Below are 18,008 nucleotides of genomic sequence, written 5' to 3'. Positions count from 1 at the left end.
TCTTCAGCAGCTCATCATTCAGATCTGCTTCCCCAGGGCATTCCCAGCAGAAACTTAGGAGCTGATGAATCTGGTTCCTGCCAGTGGTGCAAAAATCACTGTGTGTACTTCTCACCCGCAAGATAAAGGCAATTTGGGGGGGAGGGGTGCACAATTAAGCTCCTTGCCAAGGGCACAAGGGAACCTAGTTACGCCACTGATTCCCTGCGTGGAACATCCTAGCAAAGCAGACCCCTCAGGCTCCCTACCCAACGCCATGTCCTGTAACAGGCCTGGATCTCTCTGATATCCTGGGCTGCCTCAACCTGACTCAGCCTAAGCCTAGATCCCTGCCGCCACTGTCACTGGAATAGGCCTGAATCAGCCTGCAATTTAACTTGTGAAGAACTTTCCACCACTGGCTGCCTCTTCTCTTCTTTTTCTTCTAGTCTTTGCTCTTCCCACTTTTCTTCAAGCAACATGCCAGTTGAGAATAGCTTTTGCTCCAAGCTATAGCATGTCCACTGTAGTTCATGCACTGGCACCCTTGAGGCTAAATTACTGTAATGTGTTCCTGCCTGTGGGTCTGGTTCGGAAACTCCAGCTGCTGCAGAATGCTGCAGCCATATTGCTAACGGGAGCTTCTGGTCGAGAACATGTGACACCACTGTTAAAACAGCTGCACTGCCTGCTCATCTGCTACTGAGCCAGGTTCAAGGTACTTGCATTGATTTACAAAGGAGCATCTTCAGTTGTGGCCCATGTTGATGTGTCTCATTAGAAAACAAGAAACCGAGCTTTCAGTGTCATTGGCCTTGCCATGTGGAACACCTTGCCAACAGAGATTCAGTGGGAGCCTTCTGTACCACCTTTTAAACACCTGCTTGAAAATTCTCTGTTTTGCCAGCCCAGTGCAGGCCATTAAGAGTACATTTCCCGCAAGGTCTGTTGCTGTTTGTTTTAAATTAATTTTTGTTTGTTTTTTAACTTGTTCTTAGCTTTTTGTGATTTTACTGTTTAGTTTTATGACACAGTGGTATATAAATATTTTTAGGAATGAACAGTTAAATATTCATTTACCCAGTCTCTAACCTGTTATATAAATTTATTCATTTTACCCTGCTGCTTAGCATCCAAAGAGGAAGCTTTCTAAGAGAAGTACATGCATTTTAAAAAAGAACACAAACAGGGAAGGTATCTGAGGATGTGCCCTCATATTGGAAGGTGCCAGGCATGTTATCATGGAAGAACACAATCATCTTGTGACGCTTCCGTAGGCATCCTATCTTGAGCAGTGTGAAGAGTCCTTTTTGGCTGACAAGGTTGAAGGCCTTCATCAGGTCTATGAAGGCGATGTTCAAGGGGAGTCTCAGTCTCAGCATTTCTCCTGTAGCTGCTGCAGTGAGACCTCCAAGCTCTAAAGACACTTTGTGATTTGGTAAAAAAAAATAAAGAACAACTGTACCATTCCTGATCAGGTATGTTTATTAGCACAGTGGTAGCAGAAACTAGCCAAACCATATGATACATAAGAATGTGGAGAAAATCAGGATCAACAATCTGTAATACTTCATTCCCAAGGGAAAGTCATATTCACACCACGCATGTTCTCCCAGTAAACACGGTCAAAGCGTTCACTCTGTGCGACTGTCAGGTGGTTCTTCCAGTCCCCGCAGATCCCTAGAACAAGACAAGAGCAAGTGGCAACCACCAAGATGTTCACCTGAAATTACGTAAACTTAAATTGGGACATTTCTTCTTTGTCCTCAGCTGTGAGGCAGGCAACCCCTCAGGTAGCTGATGTTATTGATGTGTATTAATGGCCTGGAGAATCTGCAACCTGTTTTCAGGGAGTCCCCAGCATTATTCAGGTCCCAAAATTGGGCAGATACATCCTTGTTCTCCAGACTGCCTCTTTCAGAATAATTTCTTATTTTGATCTGGATACCCATGAAATAGATAGACTTAGATGGGATGTTGTACAGATAGGAAGATATACAATCCTGCGAACTGTACCCCCTTCTGGACCTGCAAACTGTGGTGAAAGTCAGCTCTGACTCTACGATCTATTGACTGGTTGCTGATAGATTTTTTCTGTGTGGCATCAAACATCCACAGAAAAAGAAGAGGTTCTTCACCCCTAGCATGAGCATTATGGCTTTATTCCTTGGCAACCAATGTTTTTACCTTTCCTCAAGAGTGCTGCTTTTGTATGGTCAAAAATGTTGTCTGGTGTTAAGGAAAAGTTGGACATCTTGTTGTCCTTCATCTTGTGGAAAGAGGCGTTTTCTACCACAGATTCAATTTGTTGGCTGTTCAGCTCCTTGCCAAGAAAATGACAGATCTTCTGCACGCTGCCTCGAAGGTCCTACAGAAAGCAAAATCAAATGGCTGTGAATCCTCATGTGATGTAGAGAGCTTGCCCTTCATCAGGAGGCACACAGAGAGCATGAGTACCAGTATGCAATGCACACTGGGTAAGATGGATGCCTTGAAGATGTGGAATTTCCTGTTATCACCATGCAGAAGCCACTCTGTCTCCACCTCCCCTCAGCCAGCACCACAACCAGGGGGCACCTGAGTTAGCAAGAGACATTACCTTTGAGGCAGAAAAGCAGGTTATTGGCCCATCTGCTCTAAAGTAGAAGAAAGGAAATGTACTCTGCACATGATATGCAGTGTATGTAGAGGTAGCACCGAATTTTGCACATACTCAGAATCCCTTTCTAGCCAATATTACCAGAATCTTTCAAAAAAGAAGGCAGCTTCATGTGTGAATAATATCAGAATTGGGGCTGCAGGTCAACACAGTTAAAAGTAGACCTTTACCTGCCGTAGTTCTTCATAGGTGTTGAAGAAGATGTTGGCTCTGTCCTTCATCTCCACCCAGCCTTTCACATGGTCAAACCAGGAACCATAAGCCACTGGAAGAGCATAGAGGAAGCAAGGGTGAAATGTAAGGAGTTATGGTGGGGAAGTAGAGAATGCTGTTGTAGACATAAACACCATTCAGGAACCTAGAAAATAACTGCATTTTCCCTTAAAAATAAAATCAGTAACACGAGACTTCAACGCTACCCTGGGTCCAATGCAACCTACTGACTGCTCTATGTACTGACATTTTCCACATACAAGAGAAGCAAAGCTTTGAATGAGTAGATGATCTTACGCTTTAATGGGCTTTCTCCATTAAGGTTTCTTTTTCTTTCTGCCAGCAGTGAGAATGTCTGCTATTCTCTTGTTGGTGCCAATCTCACCCAGCTGTTAAGGACTTTCCTTAAGTTTCACCCTCTTCTCATTTTAGTGCCATTCTCGCCCATCTGAAAGGACGTTTACTGATTTTCTTTGAAAGCAAATAACAAATGTAGGAAACCCCCCCCCATTTCTCCCCTTCTCCATGTATCCAACTGGGAATTATAGTTCTCTGATAGAACTTTAGAGTTACGTAAAAATAAATACTTTCTGGTGGTAGACATCACTGGTGCTGGGTCACAGCAAACAAGAGTGGCTGATTTGCCTCCTTCCATACCTTCCCCACTCAGGAAACTCTCCATTAACTCTTCCATAGTTCCAAAGTCCTTCAATTCTTTAAAGCCTTTGATGAAGTGGTAGACTGAAACCATGGCATCTCTGGGGTCACGCAGGGTATAAACTACCTGTTACAAAGACAGGGCCACGTTTAGGGAGAGCCCAGGCAGCCCTACCCTAACATTAGGCAGAGTGTGGCAGCAAACTGAAAGCACAATAAATAAAGCCTGACTTGGAAACAGGAGAAGCCTGCAGGGAGGACCTGGGCTGAGCATGCATGTGGACCATAGTCAGTTCAATTTCTCGAGCAATCATGAAACTGCTAAGGAGATTTCTGATATTCCTCCCTATCCTCTAGTACAAAATATGGTATCCTCCTAAAAATGAGCTGTGTCAAGTGTTTGTGCTCCAATATCCCTTACATCTAAGTGTCAGAAAGACAGAAGCCAAAGACAGGCTTGATGTGTCCGTCGTTCCTCTCTCACCTTGGCCTTGGAGTGGAGGAAGGACTTGGGGAAAAGCTTGAATGGCAGGTGAGTAGTCAGGATCCTGGGGGAAGGATTTTTCAAGGCAATCTGCAAATGATCGGCATACTCAATGCAGGGTGCCCTTTCCGTCAGTGGTACATTCTGAACCCATGTGGGGTCCCCTTGACTCCGGATTAAGCTCAAGATCTCCGACATCCAATGAGTACCTAGGAGAAAGTCCACCAGTCAGAGGCTTCTTCTATAAAACCACTTGTACATTAATGTCTGGCCCTTGCTAAATCAAATGGAGAAACTTAAACAATTGAATGGATCTTTGTCCCCTGCTAGCTATTCAGCATCCTCCTATGCTGCAAGATTCCCCACATCAGGGATGGTATACTGTTGTGAAGTTGACTATATTATTTAGCTGGTTGTTGCGCAGATAACAACAGACTCAAATCTGCTTGATCAGGCCAATGGCCTATCCTGTCCAGCTTCCTGTTTCTCCCAAAAGCCTGTGGGAAACCAGAGAGCAGAAGATGAGCTCAAGAGCATTCTCCCCTCCTGTGGTTACCAGACAGCAGTATTTGGTAGCATTACTGCCTCAACTGTGGAGGCAGAGCACAGCCATCATGGCTAGTAGCCATTAATAGCCTGCTCCATGAATCTGTCTCCTCCTCTTATTTGCTCCATCATGCATCACTTTACACTTGTTTACATTGACTTGCCTTTGCCATTTTGCTGACCATGTATTTTTAGTGTCAGCAGACCTGGCAACCTCACTACTTGATCATTTATGAACAAATTAAAAAGCACAGGTCCCAATACCAACTCCCAAGAAATGGGTCCTTTCTGAGGGAATGCCTCCCTCTTCTTCAAAGTGATGTTCTCCTTTCTCAGGACCTCCCTTCTTCCTGACGGCAGGAGAGCTGTCATTGTGGGAAGGTCACCCAGCTACCACATCCCCGAAGGCCTCATCCACCACTTTCTCTGCCTCCTACTCTTTCTAGTTCTGCCACCTTGGCCTCAAGGGAAGGAACTTGTTCCCAGAGAACCAGAATCTCATGGCACCTCTGACATACACATGACTTCTGTGCCATGGGGAGATATTCATACAATTGGCAGAGGGTGCAAAACAATGCAAAACCCCCACACCCCTGCTGGTTTTGATGATTTGCTTCTTTTAATTTAGTTACCCATTGACTTTCCTGCTTGCTAGATTTCTCTTTTCTTGTGCGGTTCTTAGTCTAGTTTACTGTGGTTCCCTGAATTGTCCTGCTAGGTAGCTTTTCTATAGACTTCCTAGCCCTAGGATTTAGCTCCTGTGTTGTGGGTTTTCACAGGATCTTTATCCTGGTGGAATGTCACCTTACTGTGCCCTTGTCAATCCAAGTTGCTTTAATTCAATCATTAAGTTAAGTGCGTGTTAATTATGAGGACTATAACAGACAGATGGCATATTTGTCTATATACAATCAACATTTAGATATGGTTATCCTGACACAGCTTCAGAGACAACTTTTGTAATATGGTGCCCTGAGCAAGGCCAAAAATTTCCCCTCCCCCCAAAAAAATTATTTTCACAATAATACATTTAGGTACAGTTGCTTTTTTAATAAATCTTCTCAGTAGGTAACCAAATAAATATAGGTTTCATTATTATTGTGATTATGCACCCCCTCGGCTTGGCACCCCATGCAAGGAAATCACCCACACTGCCCATATCCAGCACCAAAAGCATTCCTAGTGACATGACAGAAGCATGCCATAACACATAAGATTCTCCTGGGAATATTCTCAGTTCAGCTCACGAGCGCTGTAAATATCTGGGTTCAAATATCCCAGAAAGAAAGAAAGATTTGAAAATCTCTCTTATTGTTTTGCAAGGTTTCCGGACATCCCCATGAATTTCAAATGTTCTTTCACTTCTTTCCGTGAACATCAGCAGTGGCTAGGGATGGTGTAATACGTCTATTTTGATTTCTCCTTTTTGCAATCTTACATTTAATTCTCCATATTTCCATGTCAGTTTCTGAATTTTCTTGCACATTTCTACAAAGCATTTTCCCTTACCTTACTATAATAATTTTTTATTCACACGCACACCCACTAAAGTATGTATTTTATGCACACTATTCTAGTATATGCATTTTTGTACACATTACTTAGCTGAAGAAGTGCATTGCTAAATTCAGAGAATGTCTGTGTTTCACTTTGCGTACTTCAAAAAGTGAAAAACATGTAACTTTCACATGTGGTGGACAGGTCTATTCAGATATTCAACTTGTTTGCCGTCCACCTTCCTTATTTGTAAATTTCTTATAATTTATTTGTTTATTGCTCCTTGACTAATCGTTACCCATTGATGGAGAACTAACCTGACTTTTTCCCTTTATACCTGGTTGAAGAAGGTCTTATATATCGCAACATCTGAAAAACTAAACACATTCATTTTTCATGGGTTTCCAGAGATTAAGCCAAAATTTAGGACTATGCAGCTACTTGGTGGTTGTTCATGACTTATGTCAAAAGCAAACTTATACCTGGCAGGTTTAGTAGATACTTTAAGTCTAAATCCAAAGTCTATTTACCTAATTGCAACACTGACCTGACTTGGGGTAAGTCACGTTCACTATATCATCATCTAACAGTTGAAAGTCATTTTCCAAATAGCTGAGTTTTTCCACTGAGTTTTGCTGTTGAGTAAAAATGATGCCCTTGTATTTGAAAGTAGCCATTGATGACTCTGAAAAACTGAAGATGAGAGAGAGAGGGAGAGAGATTATGTCACATCCTCACGGAAAATTAAGGTAGCTACTGTTCTAGAGTCAAGCTCTGTGGATAGCTGGGGAGCAGGAGGAAGGGGAGAGTTCAGGAGTTGGTGATGGGCCATCAATAGATAGTTGAGTGGTACCACCAGGTGTGGTGGGGGGAAATCCAAGGAACTCACTTCTGAGTACATGTCATATCTATCAAGGCTGGGTCAGATACTGGTCAGCGCAAAGAGGAAAAGTCCGTTGTCAGTGAAATCAGTGGTTTATTCAAGGAAATGGCATACAACTTAGCAATACTTCCTGGTCAGTCTTTCTTTTATGGAGCTGTTGTCGGGACTGAATGTCCCTTTCTTCCACACTTTCTAAGGCTCCTCCTCTCCCGGATGTTACCCAAGCAGTCTCCAACTGTCTCTGCATATCTCTTGACTCTTCTCTGCCCTCCTCATGATCTTGCATGTTCTTTGAGATCGGGATACGGGAGGAGCTTCTTGCAGCCAAAAAGGGCCATTCCCATGATTCTTCAGCAGCTCCTTGACCCGCCCCCCTTATCTGCTTCAGTCTGAACTGCTCGCTGTCATCACTTTTCCCTGCTCAGTAAACCTCAGCATCCTTCTCCTTCTCCCAATCCTCTCCTTCTGACCTCTCCTCAGTGTCCCACCATCAAACTCCTGACTCTGTGCCTTCAACTGGTGCCTCTCACCACACTGCAGCCAGCCAGCTTTCAAATCTCAATTTGATTATTGGCACATGTTTTCATACCATTAACTCAAATCACTGCCATTAGGAAATAGGTCCAAAGACACCCTCTAGAATGACTGCAACTATGTATAAACTACAGGAAAATCGGTTTACGCCATGTTCACACCTACCCAAAGCAAGGCACAAACCCCTCTGTACACACACACATGCACGACTGCTTCTGGGGCTACTCTCACACTGTTTACCTGAAGTGCAAAATAGTCTTTCTTCCTCCCTGCTTCTGCCAATAGGAGGCCAGGTGAGGCAAACTTTTGCCTGTATATGGAACTCTTGATACTCTTTTTTTTTTTGAATTTTTGAATTATTTTTTAATAGTTTTATTAAATACAAATTAGAAAACATACATATTCACAACAAAAGAAAATACAAGAGAAAAAGAAAATATAACTAACCAAGGAAAAAGAATTAGGGAATATTTTATCTCTTTTCATATTTACAGTTCTTTATACCTCTATAAAATGCTATTCACAATAAAGCAGTGAAATGAAAGATAAGCTATCAGAAAAAAAGAACAAAGAACAAAGAAAGAATAAAGAAGTAACGGAAAAAGATCATAAGTGAAATTTTTAAAAGTAGATAAGTACTCACAATACATAGCCATTTCCCATCTATATTTATATTTAATTGTATAATTTCATCTTGTCCTTATCTACCTTAAATTTTTTTTAAAAAAAAAGGAAAAGAAAAGAAAAAAAGACTTCCACCGTTTGCCTCACGCGTTTTTAATAATCCGTTCGTCAGAACCTCTGTCCTTCATATTTTTCCCTTTGGATATCCTTAATGTCTCACTTTGTATTTTTTATATTAGGAACCCTTGATACTCATGTATTGATTTAAAGCATTTCACTTGCTCAGTAGCTGAAAACATTTCCAGAACAGCTTTACGTAACAGCGGTAAACCAAGTGCAGAGCAAACAGTCCCCACTTGCAGCCTTAAAATCTTGAAAGACAATCCAAAAGGGAAGGGGGGGAAACCCCATTTGTAAAACTTCAAACATCTGACACTGATGATGAGACTGCAAAGAATCTTTTTGGGAAGAAGAGAAGTGAAATCGTACAATCAAGCTAGAGCTGTGATCTCCAGGAGACTGAGTGACATTGCCAGACAAGAGGACATAGCCCAGGTAAAACCAGGGATGTTCCTAGGGGACCAGATTTATCGGACCATACCAGCCCCCTACCTTGCAGAAATTCACTATGTGGAATACCGTAGACTTCTTACAGCGGCTAGATTAAATGTCCTTGACTCTGCGATATTGTGGGGAAGGTACAGGGGAGTACCATACGCCCAGAGAACCTGTCATTGTGCCATGGGTGTGGTTGAGTCCACCGAACACATTCTCTTGACTTGCCCTTCTTATGCTGAGCTTAGACATAATTTTATAGATCCACTCCTATGTCAATCTAGCTTCCTATCCGGAGAAAACCAGGTTTTACACTTGCTGAATAACGTCACTAGAGCTATACCTTCCTTGGTGGCCAAATTTATTTTTTTAGCTTTTAAGCGTCGCAAGATTATAATTGACTGTATTGATATGGGGCTATCTGTTTAGCCCATTTTAGTGTTGGCTAAGTTCTAAAATTTTCCTGGAGCTTTTAACTGTGTATTGACAAATGTACTTTTTTCTGACTGACGGTCGAATAAAAAGGTTGATGATGATGAGAAGTGAAATGAAGCAGGTCTCTCAGCAGAGCCACTGCTCTCCCGTCTCTCTCACAGCTGCAAACAGGTGGAGGACTGCCAAGAGCAGACAGTTCAGGGAGGAAAGGAGCAGGGGGAGCAAGTCTCTCAGAAGAGCCAGTGGGTGGACCTGTTGCCCTGTCTTTCTTTCACTGCTACATTTATAGAATATAGCAGTCAATTTAAAACCCGTGCATGTTCTAATCTGGAAAAGGAAAGAGGGAATCAGAAGGAGGGAGAAGGAAATTAGGGAAGAGTTCTTCAAGGGGAGGAGAATGAGATTGAGAGGATCAGAAAGAACGTAAGCAAACCTTGAATACAGGAAGGAAACAGGAGCAGTCTTTATAATTCAGCAGCTACTGGAGCATCCTGTGGGTCTGGGAAAGATACTTACTGCGCGAGGAAACCTTGCAAAGAGTCTGCAGTAATATCAGGAAGTAAGAAGTGTCGGAAACTTCATCAGGTGTATTTGGAGTACAACGACCCAGCGTGGCATGAACTTCCTACATCGATAATATGAAAGTGCCAATGAACTTTGGATGAAACCACTCCTAACCATAGAGGGGAGTTTCTATTCCAGACCAAGCATGCCTCTTAAAGACACAGGCCATGCTCACTACAGTTGAGTCTGGAGCCTTCCTTCTTTTCCTGGCTCACAGAGCAAGACTTAAACAATCAGTCAGGGGGGAATGTGTGTTCTCCCCTCCCCCCACCTACCCAATTCATAGATGGGGAGGAGGTTCAATCTTGCTGGGAGAGGCACTTGAGAAGGGGCATTTTCCAGCCCTCCAGACCAAATCTGCTGCTCACCAGCTGTTTTTCAAAGACTCAACTCTGCTCAGATCTGCTTCCCCAGCGCATTCCCTGCAGAGGCTTAGGGGGGTTGTGAAACAGGCCCCTGCTAGTGGTGCAAAAATCATGTACCAGACTATGGAGTGGATGACATATACCGTATTTGTCCATGTAATAGACAAAGTTTTTGTCCTCAAAACTAACGTTTAAAAATGTTGCTTCCTCTAGGCTGAGATGGGAGCTGTGTTATTGATGGCTGCAACAAGTGCTAGTGTGGATTTGCTGTCAATAGACTTCTGGCGGCGAGGCAACAGCTGATAGGGAAAAGCTCCACAAGTCTGGGCAATCTCCCCCCATTTTCTTAAGTTTGAGTCCCCCAAAATAGGGGGGCCATGTTATACACGGAATGTGTCTGGTGACATGAAGCCACAGTTTCTGTCAGTTCATATGTGAAAGAAGCTTGCCATCCTCACGCTGCAGGATAAAGGCAATTGGGGGGGGTGCACGATAAATCTCCTTTCCAAGGGCACAAGGGATCCCAGTGTGTAGCAACCCCAAACTATCCATTAAACTGTGTCAAACAGCAGGCAAAACCAGCAGGCAACTCTGCAGGGGGAGTGGTACATTGGACTCACATTCCATCCCAAGGCATGTGCAAAAAGATATGCCTTGGCTAACCAGCAAAATGTACACAATGATGGGGGTCAGACACACCTCAAGGGGGAGGGGGCGTCCCACAGCCTAGCCATTTGGTAGCCTCTCTCCTTAAATGGGGGAGTGTCTCCAAGTGGTTAAAGCAAGAAAAGAATAAGGTGTGGTACATTTGTTATCCCAAGACACCTCAGTTCCTGGAAACATGTGAAAAGGGAGGTCATAAATCTTTCCTCAAAGCAAGAAATGAGGTGTGCCTTTAAATACTTGAGCCCAGTGCTATTTTTCCAGATGGCAATGGCACCCACCTGAGAGGGGCCAGAAGGCGAGTTGTGGCTAGAAATCAACCCTGCTTAAGCCGCCCCACTTTCAAAATCAGGGGCCCCCAGAAGAAATGCAGAAATGTGGTGTTTTATTTCAAGGAACATAGAATCATAGAGTTGGAAGAGACCACAAGGGCCATCGAGTCCAACCCCCTGCCAAGCAGGAAACACCATCAGAGCACTCCTGACATATGGTTGTCAAGCCTCTGCTTAAAGACCTCCAAAGTAGGAGACTCCACCACACTCCTTGGCAGCAAATTCCACTGTCAAACAGCTCTTACTGTCAGGAAGTTCTTCCTAATGTTTAGGTGGAATCTTCTTTCTTGTAGTTTGGATCCATTGCTCCGTGTCCGCTTCTCTGGAGCAGCAGAAAACAACCTTTCTCCTTCCTCTATGTGACATCCTTTTATATATTTGAACATGGCTATCATATCACCCCTTAACCTCCTCTTCTCCAGGCTAAACATGCCCAGCTCCCTTAACCGTTCCTCATAAGGCATCGTTTCCAGGCCTTTGACCATTTTGGTTGCCCTCCTCTGGACACGTTCGTTTGTCAGTGTCCTTCTTGAACTGTGGTGCCCAGAACTGGACACAGTACTCCAGGTGAGGTCTGACCAGAGCAGAATACAGTGGCACTATTACTTCCCTTGATCTAGATGCTATACTCCTATTGATGCAGCCCAGAATTGCATTGGCTTTTTTAGCTGCCGCGTCACACTGTTGGCTCATGTCAAGTTTGTGGTCAACCAAGACTCATAGATCCTTTTCACATGTACTGCTCTCAAGCCAGGTGTCCCCCATCTTGTATTTGTGCCTCTCATTTTTTTTGCCCAAGTGCAATACTTTACATTTCTCCCTGTTAAAATTCATCTCGTTTGTTTTTGCCCAGTTCTCTAATCTGTCAAGGTCGTTTTGAAGTGTGATCCTGTCCTCTGGGGTGTTAGCCACCCCTCCCAGTTTGGTGTCATCTGCAAATTTGATCAGGATGCCCTTGAGTCCATCATCCAAGTCGTTGATAAAGATGTTGAATAAGACCGGGCCCAAGACAGAACCCTGTGGCACCCCACTAGTCACTCTTCTCCAGGATGAAGAGGAACCATTGATGAGCACCCTTTGGGTTCGGTCAGTCAGCCAGTTACAAATCCACTGAGTGGTAGCATAGTCAAGACTGCATTTTACCAGCTTCTTTACAAGAATATCATGGGGCACCTTGTCAAATGCCTTGCTGAAATCAAGGTAGGCTACATCCACTGCGTTCCCTTCATCTACCAGGCTTGTAATTCTGTCAAAAAACGAGATCAGGTTAGTCTGACATGACTTATTTTTCAGAAATCCATGCTGACTATTGGTGATCACAGCATTCCTTTCTAGGTGCTCACAGACTGTTTGCTTGATGATCTGCTCCAGAATCTTCCCTGCTATTGATGTCAGACTGACTGGGCGGTAATTATTTGGGTCCTCTCTTTTCCCCTTTTTGAAAATAGGGACAACATTTGCCCTCCTCCAGTCTGAAACACACACACACACAAGAAAACCCTTTTTGCTCCTTCTTCAACTGCTGCCCTGCTAGCTCTGATAAGCTCCTCCCACAGCTAATCACCTGCCTCAACAGTAACCCGGCCCCCTCTGACCTTTGCACAGGGAGAACAGCTGTTGTAAATAAAAATATGCCCTTTTCCCTTATGGGGTATCCAAGAGCCCATATAGAGTCCTTACATAGGTTCCCTATTGGTAGGCAAAAAATAACAGAGGCCAACCAGAGAATATTGAGAAGCAAAGCAGCTAGTAAGCTTGATCTTTATTGATCTGTTGCAACAGGGAACTCCCCTCACACGCAGGAGAGGAAGAGGACCCCCAAAATTGCTGTGCAAGGGCTTATAAAGACTTTTGAAATTCCCATCCTCTAGATCAAGACCACCCCCAGAAACATTATGCATACATCACAGAAGGGGTGTAACCTAAGACCACCCCTCAGATACATCCCACCTACATCACAGAAATTTTAATGTTGTTTTTCTCCTGTCACAGTTTATCTCCTGTCTGGCAAGTTACTTGATTGGATTTCCTGGGGAGCCTGGCCATTCTTTTGCAGTGGTAAAATACTTATTTCCTGGGCCAGGTCACAGGCTCACACCTTATTCAAACAGACATATCCTTGAGACAGGATTTGTGAGGAAAGAGACAATGGGGAGGCTTTTCCAGTTTAACCTTGCAGAGAAAGGATTTGGTTTAGGAATCAAAATGGTTCCAGGTTGGTCTTCCTGTGTTGATCTATGTATGTGCAGTTATGAACATTACCATATAGCTAAGACCATAAAATTCCTATCACACAGCTAATCAGCCACAAAGAAACAGCTAATCACCTCCTCCCACAGCTAATCACCTGCCTCAACAGAAACCCTGCCCCCTCTGACCTTTGTACAGGGAGAACAGCTAATCAGCCACAAAGAAACACACACACACAAGAAAACCCATTTTGCTCCTTCTTCAACTGCTGCCCTGCTAGCTCATTTTCCTGCTTAACAAAAGTTCCAGTTAAAATCTGTCCCCGGCGGTCAGTATCACTGGGCACTTCAAAATCACCACCTAGAGTATTTCCCAGGACCTTTCTTAAGAGATTTCTAAAGTGAGTAGCTTGCCTTGGTTTAAAGTTTAAAAGGGGCATGGGGGTGTAAGCAGAAAGACCACCACCCAGTTATCAAAGTGTAAGCTTCCCCACCACATAATGGTACTTGCCCTGGCCCAGTGGACTAGGGAGACTAGACTAGCCCCCTAAATGTTCCCCTGTCGCCTCCTTCCCAAAGCCCAGGAAGCTTCTGCATGACTTACGCAGTCACCTAGGAGAGGGACAGTATGGTGGTGTTGTAAATAAAAATATGCCCCTTTCCCTTATGGGGTATCCAAGAGCCCATATAGAGTCCTTACATAGGTTCCCTATTGGTAGGAGAAAATAACAGAGGCCAGCCAGAGAATATTGAGAAACAAAGCAGCTAGTAAGCTTGATCTTTATTGATATGTTGCAACACGGTGCTCCCCTCACATGCAGGAGAGGAAGAGGACCCCCAAAATTGCTGTGCAAGGGCTTATAAAGACTTTTGAAATTCCCATCCTCTAGATCAAGACCACCCCCAGAAACATTATGCATACATCACAGAAGGGGTGTAACCTAAGACCACCCCTCAGATACATCCCACCTACATCACAGAAATTTTAATGTTGTTTTTCTCCTGTCACAGTTTATCTCCTGTCTGGCAAGTTACTTGATTGGATTTCCTGGGGAGCCTGGCCATTCTTTTGCAGTGGTAAATACTTAGTTCCTGAGCCACGTCACAGGCTCACACCCTTATTCAAACACAGACATACCCTTAAGACAGGATTTGTGAAGGAAAAGACAATGGGGAGGCTTTTCCACTTTGACCTTGCAGAGAAAACATTTGGTCAGTTTAGGAATCAAAATGGTTCCAGGTTGGTCTTCCTGTGTTGATCTATGTATGTGTGGTTATGAACATTACCATATATCTAAGACCATAAAATTCCTATCACAGTGGAGAGGGACAGTATGGTGGAGAGAAAGGAGGTTTTCTAAGAAACTACCTAGCAGGACTGGCCCAGCAGTGTTGTAAGGACCAAACAAGGCCCATGGTGAGTGCAAAGTATATACACAAAGTATCAAATGTGGTGACAGTAATAATAATGCAACAAAACAACAACACCACAAACTGGTTTATAAGTATAAAACCAAATTTACTAGAATAATAGCTAGAATAGAGATAGACTTGTAACCATTCAAGCAACAAACATACTAAGGTGCCATGTGCAAAACAAAGCCTGGAAATAGTGTGAACATGGAGTGGATAAATGTACAACTGTATCTTAACAAGTTACATGTGCAATAAACGTTATACAGACTGGATAAATGAACCGTTCAGCCAGGGCGAGTGCACACATGTTGGAGGCTAAAGCCCTCACAGCCTCAAGGAATTGGCTCCTTTGCTCCACCCCACAGAACCAGAGAACTGCGGAGCTGGAAGGGACCCCGAGGGTCATCTAGTCGCCCCTCTGCAATGCAGGGGTCGCAATGAAAGCATCTGACAGAGATGGGTGCCCACCCCACTTGGAGCCCCCCCTTCTCAAGGGGTGCCCACTTCTGAGCCCCCCAAAGAGCCCTCTCCCCCCGGGGGGGTCGTGGGTGGCTGGGGGGTGCTGGGACCTCAGAGGCCTTGGGTGCAGAGGAGGCTGTTGCAGGCTTCCCTTCCCCTCACCCACCCAGGGGGTCCTCCCATTCATCTCTCAGCCCTGCAACAGCCGCCTCTGCACCCCCCTCATCGCCCCACAGCCTCCCCTTTGCCCAAAACTCTCACCGCCCCAGAGGCCTCCCGAGAAAAGCATGGAGAGGAGACGGGGAGGAGAGAGGGGCCTTTTCTGGGCTGCTCTAGGGAGCCCTGCTCTCTCGCTCTCCTTAACCCTTATGTGGCCTCGCTGCTCAGGGATTCCTGCCCAGGGGAAAAGTGGGCAAGGCAAATGCGTTCGCCGATCAGCGATCCTACAAGTAAATAAAGGATATTCCAGCCTGTGTTCCTTAGTCTCAGGCACTCCAACTCAGCAGCACACCCCACGAAGTGCGAAGAGACTTCCTTCCAAGTTAATGCCCGCAGATAGGAGACAAAGTTGCACCCATAAACAATCAGCAGCAGCAACACAAAAGAAACGAGTCAAGCAGGGCAGAGATTAGCTGGAGGGGGCAAGGGAAACAGCACAGTTAAGAGACCGGGGGGGGGGGAATTGGATAACCCAAAAACCATATGGTCAAGCAAATCGCCAGCTATTCTAATTGGCTGTGAAACCTTTACTGTGCCGGCTAGTAAAGTGGACCAAGTGCAGTCCCCTGCTGGGAGTGAGCTCTATTGAAACCAGAGGATCTTACTTCTGTGCAGAGGCGTGCTCAACTGGAGACAGGGATGACACCCGTCTCCCCTGCCTGCCTCCTCCTAGGGCGGTGGGGGTGGGGTAACGCCCCCCCCCCCAGCCTAAAGCGAGCCTAAGGAAGGGGAAGCGCGGCTCCAAGGTGCCCTGAGTTTTCTCCACCTTTGGGAAAACTTCAGTCAATCTCTGTGTTAAAGCAACTGGAACAGAGACAATGAAAAGCAACCGTCCTAGTACAGTTACAAAGAAGAATATGTGAAAAAACTGGAGAGCTTCCTGCACGCAGCCGAGAGAAAAGCCATGCTGCCGCTCGTGAGCCGGCACTGACAGAAGTAAAGTCTTATCATGCCTGGTCTTACTCTTATCACATTTGTGGATCTGGTTTTTCTCCCCCTGTGTGCAGGAAGCTCTCCAGTTTTCTCACACAATCCTCTTTGTAACTGACTTAGTTCTGTTCTAGAACTTGGTGGTAGTTTTGTCAGTAAGAAGTGGAAGAGTGAAACCTACTAGGACAGCTGCTTTTCATTGTGCCGGAGCTGGGGCAACAGCACCACCCCCGCGACTCCCAAGTACACAGAGCCATGGGAGGGAGGGAGGAGGAGCTGCACGGTTTGCCAGCAAAGCCAAGCAGTTTGTACACTCCCCTGCCTGCTTCCTCCAGCCAGGAGCAGGGGCAACAGCGCCCGCACCGTGACCGCAGGAAGACAGCACCCCAACTGTCACCCCCCCTCATGATGTCACCATGATGTCAGCTTTCCCAACAAAGGCTTAGGGGTTGGTGAAACAGGCCACTGCCAATGGAGCAAAAATCATGTACCAGACTATGGAGTGGATGACATATGTGTGTCTGGTGACATGAAGCCGTTGTTTCTGTCAGTTCATAAGTGAAAGAAGCTTACCGAACTTCTCACACTGCAGGATAAAGGAAATTTTGGGAAAGGGTGCACAATGAAGCTCTTTGCCAAGGGCACAAGGGACCCTAGGTATGCCTCTAATTTCCTGCAAGGAACACACTAGCAAAGCAGACCCCTCAGGCGCCCCACCCAACGCCACATCCTGTAACAGGCCTGGATCACTCTGAAATCCTGGGCTGCCTCAACCTGACTCAGCCCAGATCCCTGCCCCCACCATCACTGAAATAGGCCTGAATCAGTCTGCAATTCAACTTGTGAAGAACTTTCCACCACAGGCTCCCTCTTCTCTTCTTTTTCTTCGAGTCCAGAATTCTAGTCCAGCCCAATCACTGAGATCATCTGCAAGAGCATCTTCAGTTGTCCCCCAAGTTGGTGTGTCTCATTTGACAACAAGAAACTGAGCTTTCAGTGTCATTGGCCTTGCCCTGTGGCCTTGCCCTAGTCTGTGACTAGAAGGCAAGGGAAGGCGAACTTTTGTCTGTATATGGAACTCTTGATACTCATTTATTTATTTACAGCGTTCGACTTGCTCAGCAGCTGCAAACATTTGCAGAACAGCTTTACGTAACACCTGTAAACCAAGAGCAGAGCAAAGAGTCCCCACTCACAGCCTTAAAATCTCAAAAGACAATCCAAAGGGGAAGGGGGAAGAAAACCCATTTGTAAAGCTTCAAAGATCTGAAATTGATTACCAAATTGCATGGAATCTGTTTGGGAAGAAGAGAAGTGAAATGAAGTGGGTCTCTCAGCAGAGGCATTGCTCTCCCTTCTCTCTCAACAGGTGGAGGACTGCCAATAGAAGACAGTTCAGGGAGGTGAGGAGCAAGGAGGAGCAGGTCTCTCAGAAGAGCCAGTGGGTGGACCTGTTGCCCTGTCTTTCTTCCACTGCTACATTTATAGAATATAGCAGTTAGTTTAAAACCCATTCATGTTCCAATCTGGAAAAGGAACGATGGAATCTGGAAAAGGGAGAGGCAACTGAGGAAGAATTCATAAAGGAGAGAAAAAGGAGGTTGAGATGATCTGAAAGAACGTAAGCAATCCTTGAATTCAGGAAGGAAACTGGAGCAGATTTTATTACCGGTATCCAGCAGCTACTGGAGCATCCTGTGGGTCTGGGAAAGATACTTACTGTGTGAGGAAACCTTGCAAAGAGTCTGCAGTAATATCAGGAAGCAGGAGGAATGAGGGAAACTTCAGCAGCTTTATTTTTCTGT

General features: G+C 45.0%; 1 protein-coding gene across 5 annotated transcripts; it reads right to left on the bottom strand.

The window, feature by feature from the left end:
• Positions 1 to 1,446: 1,446 nt before the first annotated feature.
• Positions 1,447 to 17,974, bottom strand: LOC309537252 (sulfotransferase 2B1-like). 5 transcript variants are annotated; one of them, XM_082231986.1, is made up of 7 exons: positions 17,924 to 17,974; positions 6,583 to 6,728; positions 3,993 to 4,201; positions 3,509 to 3,635; positions 2,809 to 2,903; positions 2,167 to 2,347; positions 1,447 to 1,659 (listed from the first exon to the last, which is right to left on the bottom strand). In XM_082231986.1, exons 2-7 carry the CDS (start codon positions 6,710 to 6,712, stop codon positions 1,550 to 1,552), a joined length of 852 nt encoding a protein of 283 aa, XP_082088112.1. In that variant the 5' UTR covers positions 6,713 to 6,728; positions 17,924 to 17,974; the 3' UTR covers positions 1,447 to 1,549. The 5 variants fall into 5 exon arrangements, with proteins under 5 accessions (XP_082088112.1, XP_082088113.1, XP_082088110.1 ...); XM_082231987.1 differs by having other exon boundaries at positions 6,583 to 6,720; positions 17,924 to 17,972; XM_082231984.1 differs by lacking the exon at positions 17,924 to 17,974 and adding an exon at positions 9,583 to 9,823.
• Between the last annotated feature and the right edge of the window lie 34 nt (positions 17,975 to 18,008).

The sequence above is a fragment of the Podarcis vaucheri genome, assembly GCF_965113315.1.
Source record: "Podarcis vaucheri genome assembly, chromosome: 7".
NCBI classification, from domain to species: domain Eukaryota; kingdom Metazoa; phylum Chordata; class Lepidosauria; order Squamata; family Lacertidae; genus Podarcis; species Podarcis vaucheri.
Note: the sequence above shows the minus strand (reverse complement) of the source record. Positions and strands in the feature narration are given on the sequence as shown.